Raw genomic sequence first — 22,050 nt, 5'->3', positions numbered from 1 at the left:
AATGACAAGAACAGCTTTGATTTCAGTGGCTTATCTACTTCACCCCGGGTAACACCGTTAAATGTCTTTCGCTCATCGTCTGCTCTTGGGTGTTGCTCATCTCGCCATGCCGTTATTGCCGTGTTATTTCTCATCTCCCGTTCCGTTCTCGCCTGTTGATCTTCGGTCCCTGGTGCCTTTTCAAGTGTCTGATAAGGATTGTCTGGTAACGAGTTGTCTTCCAGTAGATTTCCTTTATCAATCTCTTCTTTTGCAATGAAAACCAATCGAAATGTTTGGATCCAATCCTCCGAGAGACTTGAAGTTCCTGGGACGGACCGTACTAGAAAACATGAAGGCCGCGGTAGGCCAGATCCGTATTTGACTGCGTCATATGGAAGTATGCACGCGCACTACTTCATAGTAAACTGATCAATAACAACCTAAGAGAATCAACTTTAATTCTAAGTCCCAAAGCAAGCCACTGACCGTACGTATCTTTTACGCTAACTGCAACGTTGACCTTGACAGTCATGCGAGGTTACCTAATATCAAAATACTATAATTAAACATGTTATAGGATCATTCTCGAAATCTCGATTCTCGATCGCTTCTGCAAATCTATTTCTCGAAAATACCATTTACGTATGTATGCTCTACCCGAATAAATTCTTAACAAAATTGATCTATTTCCCAGAAACACAAAAAATGAATCTTTCTGCGACTCCAATTTTTTTCTGTTTTGCTTTCTGAAAGTGCTCTGCTCGCTTTTCTTATTGATTTTGTCTTCGAAAAGCGTATAAACGAGAATTTTTAAAGAACATAAAAAAGCAGAACTGTTTCTATGAAGCAGCAGCAGAATTTGCTCTACACAGCAGCAGAAACCTTTGGGGCCTGATCAATCACCCAACTGTTAAATGAGCTTGTGTTCATTAAAAACGATGGGGTTTCGTTTCGCTGGTAGTAATTACAACCAAACAAATTCGAGCAACATGATCAAACTTTCGAAATGGCAAGGATAAACTTTTTGGGCCGTATAACAGACAAGACCCGAAAAAAGTAATTAAGGGCGGAAAAAACGGGAAAAGTGTATGCTCTAGGAGTGCAGCTGAGTGGCCATGTGTTGAAGCAGATGGGGAGGATGTTGAACCAGAACAACTTCGGAGACATCGCCGAGGACTTCAAGTACTGGAACGACATGTCCGACCGACACAAGCCAGATGGAAGCTTCTGTCCATTGTGGACCTTCCAGGTAAAAAACAAAAAAGGGGGTCTCCATGGCAGCAAAAGTAACAATTTGGAGTCTATTAAAATGTGCTACCAAAGTTGAATATAAATATAACTTCAGAACAAGTTTCAATGAGATGAGTTGTGGTCCGTTTTTAACGCTTCGAATTGGTTCAATCTTTTCTGGCATTTGATTTTTTTGTATGAGAATAGCCTTTTAACCAGTTGAACGAAGCGAAAATAAGAGTCACCCTCAGCATTACAGCTGAAATTAAATTATTGTCTAGCCCATTTAAGTTACGACATTTTTTTTAATTGTGAGGGGGTATGTCTATGATCCAATTCGAGGACCAAAAATGATTAACAAGATAACATGGATAAATATCACAATGGATGAACTTATATAAATGTAATGTCTTAGTTGCTTTAAGTATGATAGTTGTGTCTCTATAAAAAGCAAGTATGAAAGATGGGTCCCACCAATTTCATGAAACTCTCAAAAATGCACAAAAACAATTGCAAAACTTTTCTCCGATAGTTTTGAATCGCATTAATTTTTCATCAGGGATTTATCTATATTTTATGCACCCATCTGTCATATTTGTACCTCTTAGTTGTCTGTTGCAGTGTGACAGCGAGGCACAGGCGCTGAAGAGGGAGCATCTTCAGGTGACCTCTATCTCGATGGGGGAGAAGTACAATGACCTGTTCGCAGTGGGGTTAGGGTCACTCCAGTTCGGCCACTCCAGTCAGGGCAAGGCACTCGTCTACAGGTGCGGCAGGAGCAGGAACACTTCTAGCATTTTATCCAGGGGTGGGGGTGGGGGCGGGGAGTGTTGATGGCTTTATAATTTTTCCAAGTGTGTCAATTTTTTTTTTATCGAAAAGCACAAAAAACAGTTGAAAGACCATATTTAGACTTCCAGCACCATAGACAAAATTTAAAAAAGCTGTCCAAAAAGCCGTTTTTGGGTAGTTTTTAGAAGATTTTGACAAAAAATTCTTCTTCAAGTGCTAGCTCCTCAAGAACAATTTAAATTGGCGCCAAAATAAGGCTGGTCACTCAAAAATGGGTGTCGTAAAATAGCCTATAGCTACCTATAGAAAGCTGTAGGGTCGGTCAGGTAAAACATGGGAGCCGTAAGTAAAGCGAAAAAGTTTGGAAACTGCGTCGGATTCTGGGAGGGCCGTAGGAAATAAATCGTACGTTGCCTCATATATCGCTAAAAACATCCTCAAATTTGACTTTTTGTACATTTTAAGCTATTCAATCTTGCTTCATAGAGTTTTGAGATAAATTTAAATTCAAAGATACAGACAGGTTAATTTTTTTGATAATATCACGTCAATTTCTAAAACTCAATGAAGTTATAATTGTATTTAAATAATAACACTGTTTAATTTATATCTAATGAAAGACCACAAGGAAACGTATAACTTATAATCTACCAAGACCATCAAATGAAAGATTATTTCAAGGGAAAGCTCGACTTTTTTGGAAGAGAAGTAGAGATGTTTCTTTAAAAGACCTTTCTTAACTGTCAGGTTAACTATAAGTTAAAAACTTCCCACTGATAACGCAACAGGTATTTTCTGTTCAACGGCCCAATTTTATGTTGGAGTTTGGGCTTAAATTTAAAGCTAATTTTCAGAATTTCTTTTGATTGTGATTCTTCACTTAGCGAATGTCAAGAAACTATGGTCGAGTTTTCATGAACCCGAAAGGATCACTTTGGCAGCATATCAGAAAAGACCCGTTCTGTTATCTGTTTAGATTATTCCTCGAATGTTAACTACTAGTAGATTAATTTCTGCTAATTGAACATTTCGGCTAGCACTTCCCCCCTCGGTTGCAGAACTTGTCCAGCACCTTCTTCGCCTGAGGAACCCCCTCCTCAACGGCGTCCTCCAGAATAGCCCGGGGCTCCCCTGGCTCAAGCATGCTGTGGTGTCCCTTCAGGTGTCCAACTGCCAGGTTGTACTTGGCGTGGGCATGTCCCCCCTCCGCCGCCATCTTGAAATACTCGGCCGCCTTCGAGTGGTTCTGACTCGTCCCTGCTCCGTGAAGATATCTAAAATGTTTTTGGGATTCAATCGGGGGGGGGGGGGGGGGAATCCTCAGTAGTTCGACACCTTGACTCTCCAAAGGGTTTCCTCTTTTGCTATTACACGACATCAATAGTTTTTTTCTATTGGCACCTTAGAGATAATAAGATAACATTGAGGAATGGAGCCTAATTTCTCGTGAGGAAATTTCGAAAAAAGCGCGCAAAACGGGTTTTTGGCCTCTTGATGGTTTTCAAGATAGATACATTTTTGCTATTTTTGGAGACCGATTGTCACAATTTCTGTCAAATTTTGCGAGGTGCTAAAAGATCCGGTTAAAAAATTTAGTAAACCAAAAATCCGCTGGTGAGTGTAAGTGCCATTTTTGTTCCGAATTTCAAAGAAAATGACGGAATTTTTGTGATCCCAGTGGTTTTTCGTGCTACTTGAGCGTAAAAGGCCATTTATATTTTTCGAAATTGAGTATTTAAACAGTGGTGAGAAAAAATTTTAAAAAATTTAGAAAAACTTAAAGTTATCAGTTTCTTATCAGTTTTTGAAAACGCTAATAGGTTCTAAACGACTGTGGGATCATTCAGGGCTGTGTTTTGATACAAGCAATCTTGTCAGGGGCGGATTTAGGGGGGGGGGGGATTCCTTCCTTCCTCAGGGATTCGACCCCCTGCCGACCCAAAAGGTCCCCCCTTTGGTACTTTTAAGAAATCCAGTTTTGGCCGACCAACCCTAAAATTTTTCTAAAGGCGCCTTGGGCGCCAATATATACTAAATTTAAGGGGGGAGCGCGCCCGAAAAAACGCGATTTTTTCGTCAAAATTTTCCAAAAAGTACCTAAAAATGCCTTTTTTGGACTGTTTTTTCAAAATTTTGCCTGCGGCGCAAAAAATTTTACCAAAATAGGGACTAAACAGGCTTAAGGAGAGCTCGAAAAATCAATTCGGTCGACCTAAAAAAAAAAAAGGTCGACAAAAATTCGCCCCCCCCCCCCTCGAGAAAATCCTAGATCCGCCCCTGAATCTTGTATATTTACTTTGGTAGGAAATAACACTTCTGATTTTTGAAGAAAAAGCGGAGTATGTATGGTTGGGGTGATTTTTTTCTCTAGTCAATTATCGACCTTTTATCTACTGCGGTTTTGTCAAAAACCTTAATTAATCGGAAACATAATGTTATCAGGAGCTCAAATGTAGAAAAAAACTTCACATGTGGTCATTTCTGTAAAATTTTGGGGTTTGAATATTGCTAATATGACCAATTTGGGATAGCTACCGCGCGATATATTGCGTTCTTATAACAAGCGTAAGCAGTGAATTAATGCAATCCTTATTGAATTGAGGAAAGGTATTCGGTCTTACTATTAGTATACAAGAAGCTAAACGTACTTTTTCTATTTACGGGATAGCGCGTGAAGGATAAATTGAAGGAAAAAATTCAAAGTTTTTTTTCAAAGCTTATTTATCAGTTAAAATATGGTTTAAAAAAAACATAGTTTTTGTTTAAATATTTTTTTGAATTGTTTTATTAACATTTTTAACAAAAAATTTTAATTGGCTTTTGAGTGCAGTCAAAACAATCAAGATTTGTAAATGCCATGATCTGATACCAGCTGCCGAATAGCGGTCATCGGGAGTTTTCAAGAACAGGACAAATAAATTTGTAAGATAGTAAATCAAAAAATGCCTCAAAAGAATTAAAATCTGTTCTGTACCTTTCGTACTAGCAGATCGCAAGTTGAATGTTTGAACACCATTCTAAAGAGCCACCCAATACAAATAAAATTATTGTTCCGACTTTCGATACGAAAGTAACGGAATATTTGTGCTCGGGGTGGGTTTTTTTTTTCTTCAGACAAATTTCGACTTTTTAACTAGCCATTTTTGACTGATTTTTTTTTATATCATTCGAAAGCCATTGTAGTCCTGAGCGTAAATTTGAAAAGATATTTCACCTGTGATCATTTTTTGTGGGGGTTTAAAGATTGCCATTTTGGCCAATTCGGGACAATTAACGCGCGATTTATTTCGCACTCTTAACGCGTAAGCGGAGATTTAATCCGTCTTAGAAATCGTTCCAAATTTGTTGAACGAAGCTTATTTGCCATAATTGATTTGCTGCAAGGAGCAAAATCTATCCTTTTGTACTTTGTATGGCGTGTGGGGGGAGGATTTTCATAAAAAATTTCAAATTTTGGAAAAAAAATTTTTTTACATTTTATTTTCTTACATTTAATTTTTTAATGTTATTACTGCTCCATAAACCTTAAAAGGCAGTCGGAACATTCAGGGTTTCGCCCTGATACGAGCAGTCTTGTTATAAATTCTTGTGGGCCAGAATTTGCATCGAAAATGAAAAAAAAAATGTATTTACTTTTATAAGCAGTTTTGGAAACTGGTTCAAATTTACGAAGTAAAAGTCTTACTTTTATTTCAGATGTTTTCAGTGCGCATGAGCAAATCGATATTGAGAGCACGTACGCTTTTCTTTCGATTTATTTTTACATTTATTTCGAGCATCTACATATCTTTCTACGCGCTCATAAGGCTTATTTAATTTTTTTGCCTGACATATTTGAGAACAGACTTTCAGACCATCAGGTCTAATAGCGTCCTCACAATCTGTCATGATTATTATACAGTTATTTGTGGCTGTTAAAACTTTTTTTTACCTCTGTCCAATTTGATGTTGAGAGTGTGCATGTCCAACGTGTGCATAGAATCTCTCCACGTGAAAAATGACAGTTTCCAGGTAGTAAAAGCAGTACAGGGCAAACATTACTGTTAAGATAACTGCAATAACCTCCAACAGAATTATGTACCACGGGTCCGCCTTTTTCCTCCTCGCCAGGTAGATTTTACTCCCATAGGGCGCCGCTTCGCAGTGGCTAAACGACAACCCACGAGTGAAATACTTCTTCCGAACGCTAGTCGGAATAAGTTTGCTGAATGCCGAGTCGCGCTTGGGAAGAAGTGCTTCGTTGTCGGAACTTTCGCTGCCACCGCTTGTGTTTTCGAAGTTAACCTTCTTTGTTCGGAACCTTTTCCGAGCTTGACTGAGCAAAGGTCGTGCACTATCGTTATGTAATAAGCTTGAATTAGAAATCGCCATTTTTTCTATTTTTTCTCAATTGGAAAATTGTCCTTAAATTAAAACCATTTCCAAATCACGGAAGCATGTTTTATAGCTGGATGGCTTACGTGTATTTTTGCCATCCAATTCTTACAACGCAGGTGTTTTTTTACACTCATCAAAATTTTATGAATGCGCCAAAAATGAAAATCATTTTTTTCCTGTATACGGCAGCATACCTATTTGAAAGGGAAATTAGGACTAGATAATGGCTAAATGTCAAGTAAAATCATGTTTTCAACAAGTGTTCGATTCGAATTGCTGTTTTCTGAATAGCCTTCAAAAGGCAAAAATAATGATTTTTGAAAGCAAGATTTTTGTGAACGTTTTAAAATGCTATTTGGATTTTTTCTGATGTTAGTCTGCGGTAAACCAAATTTTCAAAAAATAAGGTTTTTAAAGCAATTTTCACATTTTTTTGCTTATTTTCTAGCTTCAAGAACCTGCTGGAGCCGGAGTTTGAGTGTGTGACAAGGAGTGGGGTGTTGCGAGTCCGATTTAGTCCCCTCCCCTCACACCCACAACTGCTGGCCTTCAGCTGCTACGACGGAGTGGTCGGAATATGCGATCTGGGTCAGTCAATCAATTAACTTCCCTTCCTTATTGGATCGCAGGTAAAAAACAAGTTAGTGCCTCCGTCTCTCAGCCCAGAGGCTGGTGGATCGAGGCCCACTGTGATTCAATGAAGGTCATTTATTTGATTCTTTTCCTCATGCTAGAAGAACAGAATGGCGGAAAATGGAGAATAGCTGATCGAAATCTCAAATCGTTAAAAGCTCTGGCCGAATCGAGTCAAAGTTTTTGAATACTGAATTCTAATTGGCTAATAATATTTTCTGCCAATTGTATGAGATATTTTACGATACGCCTTTTTTGGTTAAGATTGAAGAGCTATCTTTCGCCTCTCCCTGCTCTGCCTTCTTCAATGCTTAAGGCAAACCAAAACAATCCCAAGGCCGGACGAAAAAAAAACAAACTATACTTTTACTCCAAGAGCGAATTCATGTTTTAAATAAATGTACCACTTTCTATTGCTTCTCTGTACAAAGTAAGTTTAAATTCAATTGATGAAATTGAACAAAGGTGGGTAGCTAGACAGGGGCAGATCTGGGATTTTCTCGAGGTCGACCAAATTGATTTCCTGAGCTCTCCTAAAGCAGTAGAAAAAAACCTGCTTTGGCCAATTTTTCTGCGCCGCAGGCAAATTTAAAAAAAAAACAGGTCAAAAAAGCCGTTTTTGGGCATTTTTTGGAAAACTTTGACAAAAAAATCGCGTTTTTTGGCGCGCGCTCCCCCTCAAAGTTAGTATATATCGGCGCCAAAGGCGCCTTTAGAAAAGTTTTAGGGTACGTCAGCCAAAATTGGATTTCTTAAAAAGTACCAAAGGGGGGACCCTTTGGGTTGGCAGGGGGTCAAATCCCTGAGGGGAAGGAAGGAGTCCGCCATCCCACGTTCCCCCCCCCCCCTAAATCCGCCCCTGTAGCTAGACAACATGCTTTTTTGTTTTATAACGGTTGTTTGTTTTTAATAATCAGGAACGTAGTTTATATACAGGTTTTGACGGTTTTTTTTTCAGGCTCAAATTTACTTCTTCGCGGTTTGACTTCTGAGTTCTTTTTTTTAAGCTCAGTTCATTTTATTTGTTTAAAGGAAGGCAAATTCCACTATCGTGGCAGCGAACGTGGCAAGGTCACGAAAAACGTGATTGACATCTAGTTTCGAAAGTGGAATCTAAATTTCAAATTTCCCAGCGAAGCTTTACTTATTGATCGCGTGATCTCAAATTGGGTTAATTTATCAAAAAAAGGTCAATCATAAATTGTTCTTGAAATTCAAAGAGCTTTAAGGCCATCTGTTTATTTTTTCTTAAAAATTCGAACGCTTCGAGAATTTCGAAAAACAAATCTGTATTTTTGTTTCTGTTTCCTCGCTTTCATTTCTCTTCTCAATCCATCAATTTGCCATGTTTATAAACTTTCAATCATTTCCCATAGTGTTTCGGTTCCTTTGAAAAAATCAGATACTAATGGAAACTGATCATACGTTCCAATGAAGTTCTCTCATGTTTCGAACTAAGTTGTATATTCTACAAGAATTTTGTATTTTTCAATTACAAGCCTGAAAAGAATAAATGTTGACTATTATTGTTCCGACTTTCGATACGAAAGTAACGGAATATTTGCGCTCGGGGTGAATTTTTTTTTTCTTCAGACAAATTTCGACTTTTTAACTAGCCATTGTTGACAGAATTTTTTTAAATCATTCAAAAGGTAATGTTGCCCTGAGCTTAAATTTGAAAAGATATTTCACCTATGATCATTTTTCGTAAAGTTATGAGGGTTTAAAGATTGCCATTTTGGCCATTTTGACCAATTTGGGACAATTAACGCGCGATATAATTCGCACTATTAACGCGTAAGCGGAGAATTAATCCGCTTTATAAATCGTTCCAAATTGGTTGAACGAAGCTTCTTTGCCATAATTGATTTGTTACAAGGAACGAAATTTATCTTTTTGTACTTTATATGGCATGTGGGGGGATGATTTTCATAAAAAATTTCAAATTTTGAAAAAAAAATTTTCATTTTATTTTATTTCATTTAATTTTCTTTTTTTATTACTGCTGCTCCATAAACCTTAAAAGGCAGTCGGAACATTTAGGGATTTGCCTTGATACGAGCAGTCTTGTTACTAATTTCGCTCTCTTACACTCCCCTTTAACATTTTCTGAAACTCTTTTTAAGCAAGTCTATATAAAATTGCTTGTGATGTTGTAAGCTATCCCGAACTACCATTTCATGAAAAATCAACGATTATAATGGATAGTATCGGCAAAAAACTTATCCCAATTAATCGATTTTCATGAACACTCCAATCATGAAAATGGATTTTAAAGTGATTTTAATCGATTATTTTTAATTTTAAAAAATTTCATTTTAAACCCTTATAATCCATAATAATCCATTTTTTATTAACGTTTGATTAATTTTTTTGTTCATAAAATCCACGAAACTTGGTTAATTTTTGCAAATACGAAATTATTACTCTACTTTTTGGCTCTTTTCCTATTTTGCCTCTTTCAAATTTATTTGTGAAAAGCTTATTTAACGTTGACATAATACAATGAAATTTGGCATGGCGAACACACCAATAATTGTGAGCACATTTATTCTTCATATTGCACATCGTAACATCAGCATTTAGCCGTTATAGTGTTATAGTTTTAGCCGTAAGAAAAGCACAAAAATTGATATTTTGAAAGGTGGGAGAGTGAAAAAGAGCCTACTTTTTGCAGCGCGTTCTGCCAAACTAAAACCCGGACGACCATGTTCATCCGCATATGTACACCCTCGCCCTTCCCCACACATTGCACGCACCCAATCCCCCTTTCATCCTCCATTAACACACCTCATTCCACACAACCTACCACCACCCCCACACACTCCTAAATACCCTCAACTACCAAACATCATTCCAGACCCCCATAACCCCTTTCACCCATTCCCCCCTCCCCGAACTCCATTCTTCACTCTCTCCCTCCCCCTCACGATTCTTATTTATTCCCTCCCCCAGTTTATCCCACCAAGGTTTTACCTCCTTCGCAGGTGGGATGTGGTTAACGCGAGGGGAGGGGTAAACGGTGGGGGGGGGGGGGCTAAAATCTTGGGGATTGGGGCAAACTGGGTGGCAAACTGGGGGGATAAAAAACTGGGGGGAGGGGGGGGGGGGGGGGGCTGAAAGGGGGGCTTAACATGGGATAGGGGACAAGGAGAGAATAAAGCACGTAATTTGGGAGTAGAAAAAGTTAGAAAAAATCAGAAGAAACTAGAAAAATTGAATCATTAAAAAACTGTGAACAGAAAAAAATGAAAACAAGATAACAAAATCTCGTTTTGCAATTTTTTTTTTAAAGTTGCGGTAAATCAAAAGCCACTGCCAGTTTGTGAAAAAAAAAACTGCTTTGTTAAAAATTTTAGACTAACCTTAGAAAAAAATTTAAATAATCCATTACAGTTGATTATATCGATTAAAATGGATTATATTGAATTATCAAAAAAATAGATAATAATCCGTTTTTAATCGATCATAATCATTTTTTTTACTGTTGTGGAGACTGACAATGAAACATAATATAATCGATTATTATATCTTTGAAACATCAGTGCGGGATAAGGAAACGTGTCCGCGTGAGTAAGTGAACAAATTGTTACAAGATTTTCACATGCATGATCAAATCTTCTACACTTACTTTTGTAATTTTACAACAATGGAGGGGTGGGAGGGGGGGGGTTTGTGGGGTTGAGAAAATGGAAACAAGCCCTAACTTCATTGTTGAGCATGGATTAACGGAGCTTACTTCTAGCCCGGAAGACGAGGATAATGACGGACTACGAGACGGAGGGCAGACACATTGGGCCGGTGTGGGACATGGCCTGGAACGAGACTGCCAATCTGGAGGTGGAGCAGCCCAATGTCATCTCAGTCGGGAGTGACGGCAGGATTGTGTTGTGGAGTGTGACCACTTTGAACCAACTGGTCAACACTGATCTCTTACAGCTCAAGTCTAACTACTCCACCACTAGAGGTGACTGTTCAGCGGGGGGAGGGGGGGGGGGGAGGGATCTAGGAGTGTTTGAAGGTTTTGTCGATTTTCTTTTTTAATTGATCAGGTTTTTTACTGCTCTCTCGCTGAAATTTTTATTAATTGGTCGCCCTTTTGAACGGTTTCAACCAAAAGCAGGGGGGGATATAGGGGGTGGGGTTGGGTAGGAGGGGATTGTTTTTTTTCTGAGGGATTTGACCCGCTGCTGGCCTAATGAATTGTCCATTTTCGGCAGGGATTTGATCCCATGTCGATCCATTTTTGGTTGACGGACCTTGTTTTTTATTTGGATCGCGCTCCCTTTTTTGGCGTGTTTTAGGGCGTTCGAAAAATAATCATGATACAACCTTTGTGTTAAGCTAAGTCTGACTTTGGAATCCGACCATCCCTAACGGGAGAGGATCCGACAGATTATGAAGTGTTACACGACAAGGCCAAGGCCATCGAGTTCCAGCCCATTCCCGACCAGAACAACCCGGCTAAGAGACACGAGGCCTCTTCCAGTGCGGGGGACGAGGAAGGGGCTAAGGCGAAACACAGCGGGAACTTCCTAGTGGCGACAGAGCAGGGGTGGATCTACATGTGTAATGCTAGGTTAGTAAATGAAAATAGTTTATTATGAATTGATATGAAATTACTACATTTGCGGTATACGTATTTGTACATACAAAAAAATGGTAATTTGAAGTTCATTTGAGCACGTTGAAGCAAACAATTTTTTATTTAAATAATCTTTTGCAGCTCATTTTCCAACCAAAATTTATCACTGATTTTCAAATTTGACCAATCATAGTCGGTTGCTGAGCAAGTAGCACAGAATGTTTTCGTTTTTGTCTTCATTTTAGTGTCGATTTTTTTGTCCATATTGTGATGAGAGAATCATTTTCCATCATTCTCTTCACAAAAGCGTAGAAAAGTAGCCAATTAGTCATAATCATGATCAGTTGCCTTCAAAAAATCAATAAAAGACAATAATGTTCTTAAAATGTCAGAGAAATGTTTTCAGCATAATTTTGTTTCTTTTTTAAAAAAAAACATTTTATGGCCAAGGAAGCGCTTAATAAAGTTTTAAAGGAACTTTTTTTCCTGTTATGTGAGCCTAAATGTCGAATTTTCATATAACGAACATAACTCGATCGCGATATTCACTCGATGATAGACTAAATCTCAAAAACGTCAATTGAGTTTTCTCAACACATGAACAATTAAAAAAAAATTAAGTTCGTTGGAACCACGATTGAAAGGGTTTTAATAAGATATGTCACAAGGCTCAACCCGTTTTACCTTCTTTGCGGTACGTGGTTTTTCGATGAAAACAAAAAAAGAAAAAAAAACTAAAACCATCAGAAGACAAAATTCCTCTCCATTTTCAAGGGTCGGAACTAGAGACCAGCGCATAATTTTCATGAACAAAAATAAGTGTTTGAAAATAGTGCCTGATAGTTGTGATTGTAGTTACTCATAGTTAAGGAATTCCAACGTTGGCTAATTCATTAGAATAGTAGCTGACGCAATATAGTAGCTGGCTCTTTACTGTATTACTCACGAAATGATTCAGCCGATGCTGGCGCCGTGTTTATTTCGTGGCGGCGGAGTGTTTCTTTGAACTCCGGTGGCGGCGGCTAAGCCGGTTGGCCCGCACCTCTAGTCGGAACAACAAGAAAAGTAATTGTTTTTTTTTGGGTTTCCAATGTTACAAAAATAGTTGTGATCGGATTTTTTCCTGGGAGAAAAATTTCACTCCAATGCAGGGTCTGATTTAGATAGCTGAATTGATGTTTTTTGGGGAGGGTCGGGGATTTGTTAGGGGAGAGAAGGTTCATGTTTCAAAAGGCCGACCCCTTCACCATTTATAGGGTCCTCTTTTGCTAATGATTCAATATATTCACTTTCAGCCTACCCATTTTAAAATTTTTCTAAAAGCATGGGCGAAACATTATTGAGGGGGATTGCGTGCTAAAAAATAAGCATTTTTGAACCAAAATTTTCCACAGAGAACAAGGAACGGCGTTTTTGGTCTTCGGAGCAGAAAATTTTCACAAAATAGGTTCTTTATAGTGTTTTAAGACAGCTTGAAAAATCAATTTTGTCGACCTATCAAAAAAAAAGTTATCTACATTTTTAATTTTTTTTTGAAAATAAGCCCCCTCTGAGAGGGATTCAATGTGATAAACTGCATCAAAACGTGTCAGCGTGAACTTTTCACAACAATTCTTACTTGTAAAATGCCGTGTGAACAATTTTTGAACAGATTTTATGTAATTCTATGAGGGTGTGGAAAACGAAAAAAGCTCTGTTGTGTTGTTGTGTTGTTGTGTTGCAGACACCGCAACCGCATCAACAGTGGCAAATGGAAGGCACATGTCTCCTCAGTGGATGGCATGAGTTTCAACCCCTTCGACGCCCACATCCTCCTCACAGTGGGGGGAGACTGGAGTGTGAAGGTGTGGAAACTGCACACTATCAGACTCTGTCCCCTCCCCTCCATCACCATCCACATGACCACTTCCGCCAGGGACGCGGGTGAGTTTAGACTGCAGGGGGGGGGGGCACAAAGATAGTTCTCACTTGGTGTATTTAGCTATCAACTCAATTGAAAACGCTACTTAAGGTTAAAAATTTTTTTTTTTTGAATCAAACGGGATAAAAAAAGAATTTCAGTACCGAAAGTAATTTTTTTACACTTAAATCAGGAAGTCAGGTGCAATCAAAAGCGGCAGAATGTTTAGCTTCAGAAATTTCACAAAAACTCTTTTCAGTCATTATCAAAAAAAAATGAATTATTATTAAATGTTTTGTTGACTAATTTAGAGCGAAAAATAAAAAAAAACTTCAAGAAATCAATCATAGTTTTCGTTTTTCATTTTAATGGGAAAAGTTCACTGTGGTCGGAACAATCTGTGTCGCTTGCACAGCTACCGGCTTCTCTTTTTCCCGTATGATGTTTGAATTACTTGAAGTTGTGTTTCAGTGTGGACTTCGTACTCGTCCACGTGTTTCACGGCTGTCACTCACGACAGACACATTCTGTTCTACAACCTGGCCGAGTCCAGATCCCACCCTGTCAAGACTCAGGCGGTGGTGGGGAAGAGGAGCCACACTACCAGAGTACTGCTGAGTCACAAGGACCCAGTGGCGCTGGTCGGGGACTCCAAGGGGGAGGTAGGGAGAACCATCTCACAATTATCCAAATGACGCATTTAGTTGTCTTAGTTATGATGCATTAGTTATAACGGCGCGACTCATGTCCAGACTTTCCAGACTCAAATTCTCGGCGCGACTATGCAATTTGGGTCTAAATCCGGATGCGGCGCGCCTCTCAAAGTATGGACATGAGTCTGGGACCTCGACCCGGGTAGTTATCCGAAGGACGGATATTTTAAAAAGGAGAGAAGGTGCTGATTTTGTGTGACCACAAACAGTTTCAAGATTGATAGACTTCTTTAAAACTGTTACTAATCATTTGGATCACAAAGTATTTTTTTATTGATCGCTGATTATCTTATTGACAGGAAAAATTTAATAAAATCTCACAACGCAGTCTATGTGCCATCATTCTATGTGCCAATGTGTGGTCCAAAATGATGAATTAATTGTTTGTCGGGGTTCTAGAATTTGGTCCTAAGCCGGTTTCAGCTCTCGGTAATAAATCCAGGGGGGGGGGTACTGGAGTCGGTCTGCGATATGTATGTGTATCCCTAGGTGTCGGTGTTGAAGTTATCCCCCAATCTGAGGAAGCAGTGGGTGTGTGACAATCTGGTGAAGAAGAAGAGTGCAGCTGACAAAGAGAGGGAGAAGGCCAATCTGGGTAATGGCCACCATTTGGTTATTCATCGTCGGATGTTTCATTTGACTATGAGTAATTATTTGATTTCGAAGAAAGTGACGGAATAAATGTGCTTGGGGTGGTTTTTTTATTCAGCCAAGTTTTGAATTTGCAAATAAGTGTTAACAAAATTTCTCGTTACCATTTGAAAAATACCGTTGTCTTGAGCTCAAATAAATTTTTTTTTCCAGTTTTGCACATTTTTTATAAGATTTTCGAATAAATTGGGGTGTTTTTTCATTTAGTCAAGTTGTGGCGATTAACTTAATAGTTTTTATCAAAAAAATGTATGACCCTGTATTAACTCCTTGATTTCAATTGTAAAAAGGTATTTTACCTTCGAAATAAATTTTTCAAATTTCTGGGGGTTTGAAAATTGCTAAATTGCCTCTGGACTGATTTATACGTGAAAAGTTTTTTTTAGGATGCTGAAAAGGTAACGTAGTTTTCTTATGCGTGGCGAATTATCCCGTATTACTAATTCGAATTACTACATGCAAATTGAACTAAGGCGAGCTAATCGGTCCTCAAATGTTTAGTCTTCTAAAAACAGCTAATTCTAAACTTAGAATAATTTCGGGCTATAAGATGAGGCGAGTTATATCAACCAAATTCAGTTAAGGCAATCGACGAGTTCTCATTAGGACAATACGAGACGTTAAAAACCCTTTTGTAGTTTAACTTTTGAAGTAGGGAATAAAAGGAAGATAGAAATGAAAAGGTCCCATTTTTGCCATTTTTAAAAAAATATATATGTATTTTTTCAGCAACATTTTAGCTATTTGTCCGTGGAATCCAAAACAGCAGAGAAGATCAAAGAAAAATAGCAATGAAGCGGATTCCGTGACAAATGTGACTTATGCTTGTTTCGGAATCCGGTTACAATTCACAAACTCACATTTTGGCCTCGTAATGCCTCGTAAATTTTAGTTCAAAGTGACTCTGCTTGGTGGTATAACATTTAAAACATTTCACTTTGTTGAAGCAGCTAAATGACACGTAAAATCTTCTCCCCAGAAATTCAAAAAAAGTTACTAAAAACTTTTAGAAAAAATCGAGAAAAAAGAATTTTAAAAAAATCATTCTTTTGCCAGAGCGTCTGTATTCGGCACCTAACGTGTTACTTGCTCCTCCTACTCTTGTTTTCTTTCAAAAAAAGTTGCTTCAAAAATTTTAAAAACAATCGGTCAAGTGGTTGTCGATACCCATTATGATTCCTGCTCGCTGCTTGAAGGTGAGGCAACATTACGCAGCCCTAAAAAAAACGAAAAAAGTGCACGTAGATCTTAACCAAGGAAATATCAGCGGCTGTGTACGAGGAGCTGAACAGCTCGTATATTGGTCCTTTCCCTTCTAAATTGTCTTAAGTCGTCATAAATTGTTTTAACTTAACTTAATTGCATTTCAGAAAATGAGAAGGCGGTGCAGCAAGAGAAGTTCGACAACGAGAAGAAACTGCTCGTTAAAGTGCTCGCTTTAGACGAGAACTATTCGGTCCACGAAGCCGAAGAGAAAGGAGTTGTTCTGCCCGAGAGACGAAGACGGCGATCATCCACTGGGACGAGACGAGAGTCCAAAGCGGGTCTGTTCGTAGGCCGAAGACGCAGTAAGTCGAAGTCCATATCGCAGAGAAGGAGATCCACAAGTGTGAGCAAGAGAAGTCAAAGGGCCAGTTCAATTAGCCGACAACTTATTAGGAGTAAATTGAAATCGGTCGAAAGTCTGAAACAGTGAATTTGAAGTCATGAAACTCAATGAGACTATGGTTAATATGTTTTTTGGTAGCACAATTATTGTCAATCAAATCATATTTGGCATCAAAAACTGTTGGTTTTTGTGCCTTTAAATCAACAAGTCGCTTGCCAATATTAATTTTTCTCTTTGTTTTAGAGCATGTTGAGAAAATACTTTTGATATATTTTTCTTCAATTGAATAAATATGTTTTTCGAGATCTTCTTTTTTTATATAAAAACTTGATTTGGAAATTGATTTTAAATTTCGACTCTAACTCAAAAAAAACAAGGATAGTCAGACATAGATTTTTGAAGCCCTCTCATTCGAATCACGACTGAAAAGGCTTTATTATGATATATCACTGAACCCATTCCGATGATTACTCGTGGTACCTGATTTTGCTAGGAAAACAAAAAAAAACAAAGAAAAAACTGAAATTCACCCGAATACAAATTCCTTTCAATAGTCTGAACAGCAAGGCTCAACGATCGAAAACTCGCCAACACGTAGGCGATAGTGTTTTTATATTTTTAGCAGAATAAAAAAGGGCGGCGATTATACAAACATCGTGTACGCAGTTTTTAGGCGAATGTAATCTAAAGCCTTCAATGTTCTTATTTAGTTAAATTCTCGTCTGTTAAATAAAAAACTGCTCGACCGTAGATCAAATGCTTTTCAGAATATAAAACTGCTTAAGCTGCTTGTACTCCTACACTTCTGTTTCCTAGTAAGGTTGTCCTTTTTTGAATTCATATTTTTTCCCTTACTTTTCCATTATTTTTTATAGATATATTGTCTCCAAAATGGCAGATAAATATCATACCAACCAGCTTGTTTGTTGTTTCGTTTTTCAAAGAATGTCAACGTCTTAAATTTGTCGTGTTAGTTTTTTCGACGGAAACCATCAGCCATTTCGGTTCATCCCCTACTTGTGAACAAAGTGTTTTGATCACACCTGCGGGTTAATACCCTCCATAATCCATAGGCTGAACAAAGTCCCCACCGGTCATGAATTGGAATTGCATCTGGCTATAAACAGTTTCTGTTCTTTTATATTTTATTACAAACTGGTTATAATACACTCTGTGACTTGTAGTAGACAAGCAAGTGAAGTTGACAAGCAAACTGACAGAAAATATCACATTTTTTTCAACATAGATTAAAAAAATCAACCATGAAACCCGGAAATACTTCGGCTATTGAGAAGGTAAGAAGAAACTTTTTGGTTTATTATCCTCTAAAAATGCAAATTTTATGAAGATACAACCTATTCTGTGATTTCCAGTCGCCAATTTTTTTAGTTTAATTTTGTTACTCACAGAAAAAAAAGAGGAAAAAATGATATTCATTCACTTCAATGTTAGGGTTAATATAAATGAGGAAATCAGTTTGATTTTTTTAATTGACAACTATTAACAGCACTCATGTTTTTATCAAGCTCTCGTCAGTAACATTCGTACTGATTGTTTTAGCCCACTTGAGATCCGGCATTGGATAATTTTGTTAAAAATTTCTGTTTTTTTTCAACTGTTCGAACAAAGCTCACGTGATTTTTTTTTATTATGGCTGAATGCTTGTTAAAAATATTTCCAATTTTAACAGCAGTGATTCTTTGCAGGGGAACGATTTTTTGATTTGGATGGGAGGGTTTTCAAAAAATTGTTTCAAATTTTGTTAGGTAGACCAAACTAATTTTCTGAGTTCCATCAAAAACATCATTTAAACCCTATTCTGAACAAATAGTTGCATAAAAAAGCGCCTAAATGATGTTTTTGGGTTTTTTTTGAAAAAATTTTACAAAAAAGACTGTTTTGCGTTAATTAGTATTTATTTTTGTCGAAAGGCGCCATTAGACAACTTTTAAAGTTGGCCAACCAAAAATTTATATCAATTATTTTATCAAAGGGGGGTTATTTGGACGGCTAGGTGGTCGAATCATCAAAAGGGGATGTGTTAGAAGCTTAGGAAGATCTTGGAGCTTTTTTTCTTCTTCTCTCATTCTAAGCCACCAAATTCCCCATTGTCTAGTCAGTGGACTTCAAAGATAAGTTCGAGGATCAAATAAGATTATAATTTGATCACATGTTTTTTCACAAATTCGGAAACAAAGAATCTTTTTAATCTCTTCCTTTCGTGAGGAGTTAAGCCTTGCGAGTGAAAAATTTAAACATTTTTTTATTTTCAATTAAAATTTAGACAAACTTAGGAATAATATAATCAAGACTGATTGCACCACGATGGCGCACTAATATTCCGAATGCCTTTGAAATGTCAAAAGCAGATCTGGTTAAAAAATCTGAAATAATTCCAAAACTAATGAGGTTATAGAAATTTAAGTGAACGTGAAATCTTCCACCTTCACGTGAAATCAAATACAAAGTGATTAACTTGGTGCCAAGTAGCTTTTTATTTGAACAACTTTTGCTTCACATCTTTTCGGAAAATTTTCTGGGTCGGTAATACTTCTTCACATATGCTCTGCGTTAAAAGAAATTAGGATATAGCTCGCAATTAGCAGAGGATAAAATGTCACTTCTTACTTCTTAAATTTCTAGTTTTTCAATTTTATTGAAATGAAAAACAAAATGGCTTTAGTATAAAAGAGACAAACTAATTGATCAATAATCACACTCCTTCAGTTTTGGGAATTGTCTGACTTGTAGGAAAGCTGAAACAAACGATACTTTCCATGCAACATTGATTTTAGCTTAAATCCTTTAAACACAAGTTTACAAAAGACAACTTCTATCATGGCGACGCTTTGAAAATTACAATGCGTTTTAACGTCTTTGGAGTAGTTTTCATTTTGAAATTCGGATCCCTTTTTCACTAAATTGAAACTTTTTCTATTTTTTCTTCAAAAAAAACAACACTCTCAGAGCATTAAATAGACCAAGTAGCGTGCCTAAATTAAATTTGAAACGATTCCTAGACGGATTGAATCTCCAACTACTCCATAAATGGACGGAAGAAACTACGCGTTAACTTATTAAGAATTGCAAATGGGTACAAATGGGTACCACCTCGAGTACAAATATTCCGTCACTTTCTTCAACAGTCGAAAAAAAGACAATGCAGCGTTCAAAGAAGGGTTAAAACTCCGCTTCCGCATTAAAAGCACAATTTCTTCAGCGGGTCAGTTATCCCAAATCGGCAAATTTGGCAATTTCAAATACCAGTGATTTTGCTTAGATAATCACAAGTGAATTATAGTATATATGATATCAGATCATCAATACGTTTCAGGCTATATACGCAAAAGATTGTAAATGTTATTTGAAAAGTCAATTCAGCAATTCAGTTTCCTTGATTCAGCTGGTAACCAGGGAAAACGATGCTGTCTAACAAAATAGTATGCACAGATATGAAAAAATTGTACCATGAATAAATTACTTTTCAAGAAACGCACAAAAACAATGTCAAAATTATTAAACAATACAACATTTATTTACGTATAAACCAGTATAAACAAATTTTTACGTACGCCTCACTTTTGTGCAGCTAGTTGTATTTGTAAAAATCTACCGCGACATGTGTTCACTCTCAGTTATTTTATCTTTTTTATTTTTGATGAAATTTTTTACTCACATAGAGTTTTAGGTAAAGGTTTCAGCGTCGAATTAAGTGAGTTATACAAAAGGCATGCTTTGCGCAGATAGTAAAACTAAACAAGACTGCTCGTATCAGGGCGAAGCCCTGAATGTTTCGACTGCCTTTTAAGGTTTATGGAGCAGTAATAACATTAAAAAATTCAATGAAATAAAACAAAATCAAAAAAAAAATTTTTCTTCTAAAATTTGAAATTTTTTATGAAAACCATCCCCCCACACGCCACAAAGTACAAAAGGATAGATTTCGCTCATTGTAACAAACCATTTATGTCAAATAAGCTTCTTTTAACCAATTTTGAACCATTTCTAAGACGGATTAACTGCTCTCCGCTTACGTGTTAATAGCGCGAATTACATCGCGCGCTAAATTACCCAAATTGGCCAAAATGGCAATTTTTAAACCCCCGTAACTTTACGAAAAGTGATCACAGGTGAAATATATTTTCAAATTTGAGCTCAAGATAACAATTCTTTTCGAATGATAAAAAAAAATCCGTCAAAAAAGGCTAGTTAAAAAGTCGAATTTTGTCTGAAGAAAAAAAACCCACCCGAGCACAAACGTCTCAAAAAAACCCACCCCGAGCAGAAAAGAGTCTAAAATTTCAGTGTTTGGTTTTCTTTTTGGCACAACAACAGTTTCCAGTCACTACATACGCTCTCTTCTAAGAGTGCATTTTTCAAGTTGAGTAGTACTTTTGCAGACTGCTCATCAGTTGTTCGAAATGAGGCAGAGACAGAAGATCGCAAGGGTAAATTATGTTTAAAAGAATGCTTGCAGCTTACACTAGTTTTGCAAAGTTGATCAATTTCATTTCTTTCAGGTTTATTGTTGTCAAAAACCGAGCTGAAAGTAAAATTTTTCCTAAATCAGGATTGCAATTTTTGTTTCATTAGGGATAGAAGGCTCCTCATTTCTTTTTTTTTGTCATTGCTGGAATCTTAAGAGTCCCAATTTTAGAGCTGCAATGAACGTATCCTGAAATATGCGCGGAAGAAGAATTTAGAGATCTTGGAAAATTTCAGCTTTGTTTTTTTCCTAATCAAACACTATTCCAGACATCTACAAGGACAATAAAAAAATCAAGATTTTGACCTCACGCAATCAATTTTGTTTTGATTGTATTCATGAGTATTGTAGTATTGCAAATACTACACGGAGATAAAAGTATTTTGTTCTATTTAAAGTCCTTTAAGTACTGGTCCAATTTTTTTTTCATTTTTTCAAGGCTGAATTCCTTTCAGTATATTCGATATTTTTCCACAGACTATTTTGTCGGATATCAAAGAAAAAAAGTTTTTCGCCATAAAGGCTGACCGGTTAAAAAAATCTGCTTTGAAAATCAGACATTAGAGCGATAAGCACCCGGTCTTTGGAGCCATAGAAAGACACAAAAAATTTATAAAACACCTGCAAATCACAGACGGAATGAATAACGGCTTTTAATATTAAAAACTTCAAAGATGAGACTACTGAAAACTTTCCAAACAACTGAAAGATGAAAGATATCCAATGAAACAAAGTCCATTAAGATTAGAATTAGACAAAGGTACTTTGAAGCATTCTTGCATCAAGATTGGACCTGTCTAAACTCTTGATAATTTTTTGTTCCACTCTCATTTCAACTCGCTCAGTCGAGTTAACTTTTTCCAGATTAATTTTTTAATTTGTTTCCTTTGTTTCTTTTTATTTTACAAACTTATTAAGATACAATCTTAGATTTTTTATAAGTTCCCGAAAAAAGCAGCAGCACGGATCTAAAAGAACTGATGACCCACTACTATGAGAAGCATTAGGCGGACAAATTAATCAGCAATCTAGACGCGGACTACAGGCAAACGAAGTGTTATTTTAAATGTAAAAACTATGTTTTGACCCCAT

At 37.1% G+C, this 22,050-nt stretch overlaps 3 protein-coding genes across 4 annotated transcripts in view; 2 read left to right on the top strand and 1 right to left on the bottom strand.

The window, feature by feature from the left end:
* The first annotated feature begins 876 nt into the window (after positions 1-876).
* Positions 877-16,696, top strand: LOC134843712 (dynein axonemal intermediate chain 1-like). The gene is made up of 9 exons (XM_063859951.1): positions 877-1,231; positions 1,834-1,979; positions 6,830-6,969; positions 10,760-10,981; positions 11,359-11,593; positions 13,323-13,522; positions 13,971-14,161; positions 14,702-14,807; positions 16,234-16,696. The coding sequence occupies exons 1-9, from the start codon at positions 1,112-1,114 to the stop codon at positions 16,557-16,559; spliced, it is 1,686 nt and encodes a 561-aa protein (XP_063716021.1). The 5' UTR covers positions 877-1,111; the 3' UTR covers positions 16,560-16,696.
* On the bottom strand, positions 2,541-6,501 carry LOC134844388 (secretory immunoglobulin A-binding protein EsiB-like). The gene is made up of 2 exons (XM_063861045.1): positions 5,936-6,501; positions 2,541-3,278 (listed from the first exon to the last, which is right to left on the bottom strand). The coding sequence occupies exons 1-2, from the start codon at positions 6,373-6,375 to the stop codon at positions 3,038-3,040; spliced, it is 681 nt and encodes a 226-aa protein (XP_063717115.1). The 5' UTR covers positions 6,376-6,501; the 3' UTR covers positions 2,541-3,037.
* A 675-nt stretch (positions 16,697-17,371) lies between the features above and the next one.
* Positions 17,372-22,050, top strand: part of LOC134844565 (squidulin-like) — a 36,214-nt gene continuing 31,535 nt past the window's right edge. Inside the window, exon 1 of one of the 2 annotated variants that reach the window (XM_063861302.1) lies at positions 17,372-17,767. In XM_063861302.1, the coding sequence (XP_063717372.1) occupies positions 17,735-17,767 (33 nt within the window). In that variant the 5' untranslated portion in view covers positions 17,372-17,734. The remainder of the gene's footprint in view (positions 17,768-22,050) is intronic. The other variant, XM_063861301.1, reaches the window with a different exon arrangement.

This window comes from Symsagittifera roscoffensis, chromosome 4, assembly GCF_963678635.1.
Source record: "Symsagittifera roscoffensis chromosome 4, txSymRosc1.1, whole genome shotgun sequence".
In the NCBI taxonomy this organism is placed as follows: domain Eukaryota; kingdom Metazoa; phylum Xenacoelomorpha; order Acoela; family Convolutidae; genus Symsagittifera; species Symsagittifera roscoffensis.
This window is presented reverse-complemented; position numbering and strand designations above follow the sequence as displayed.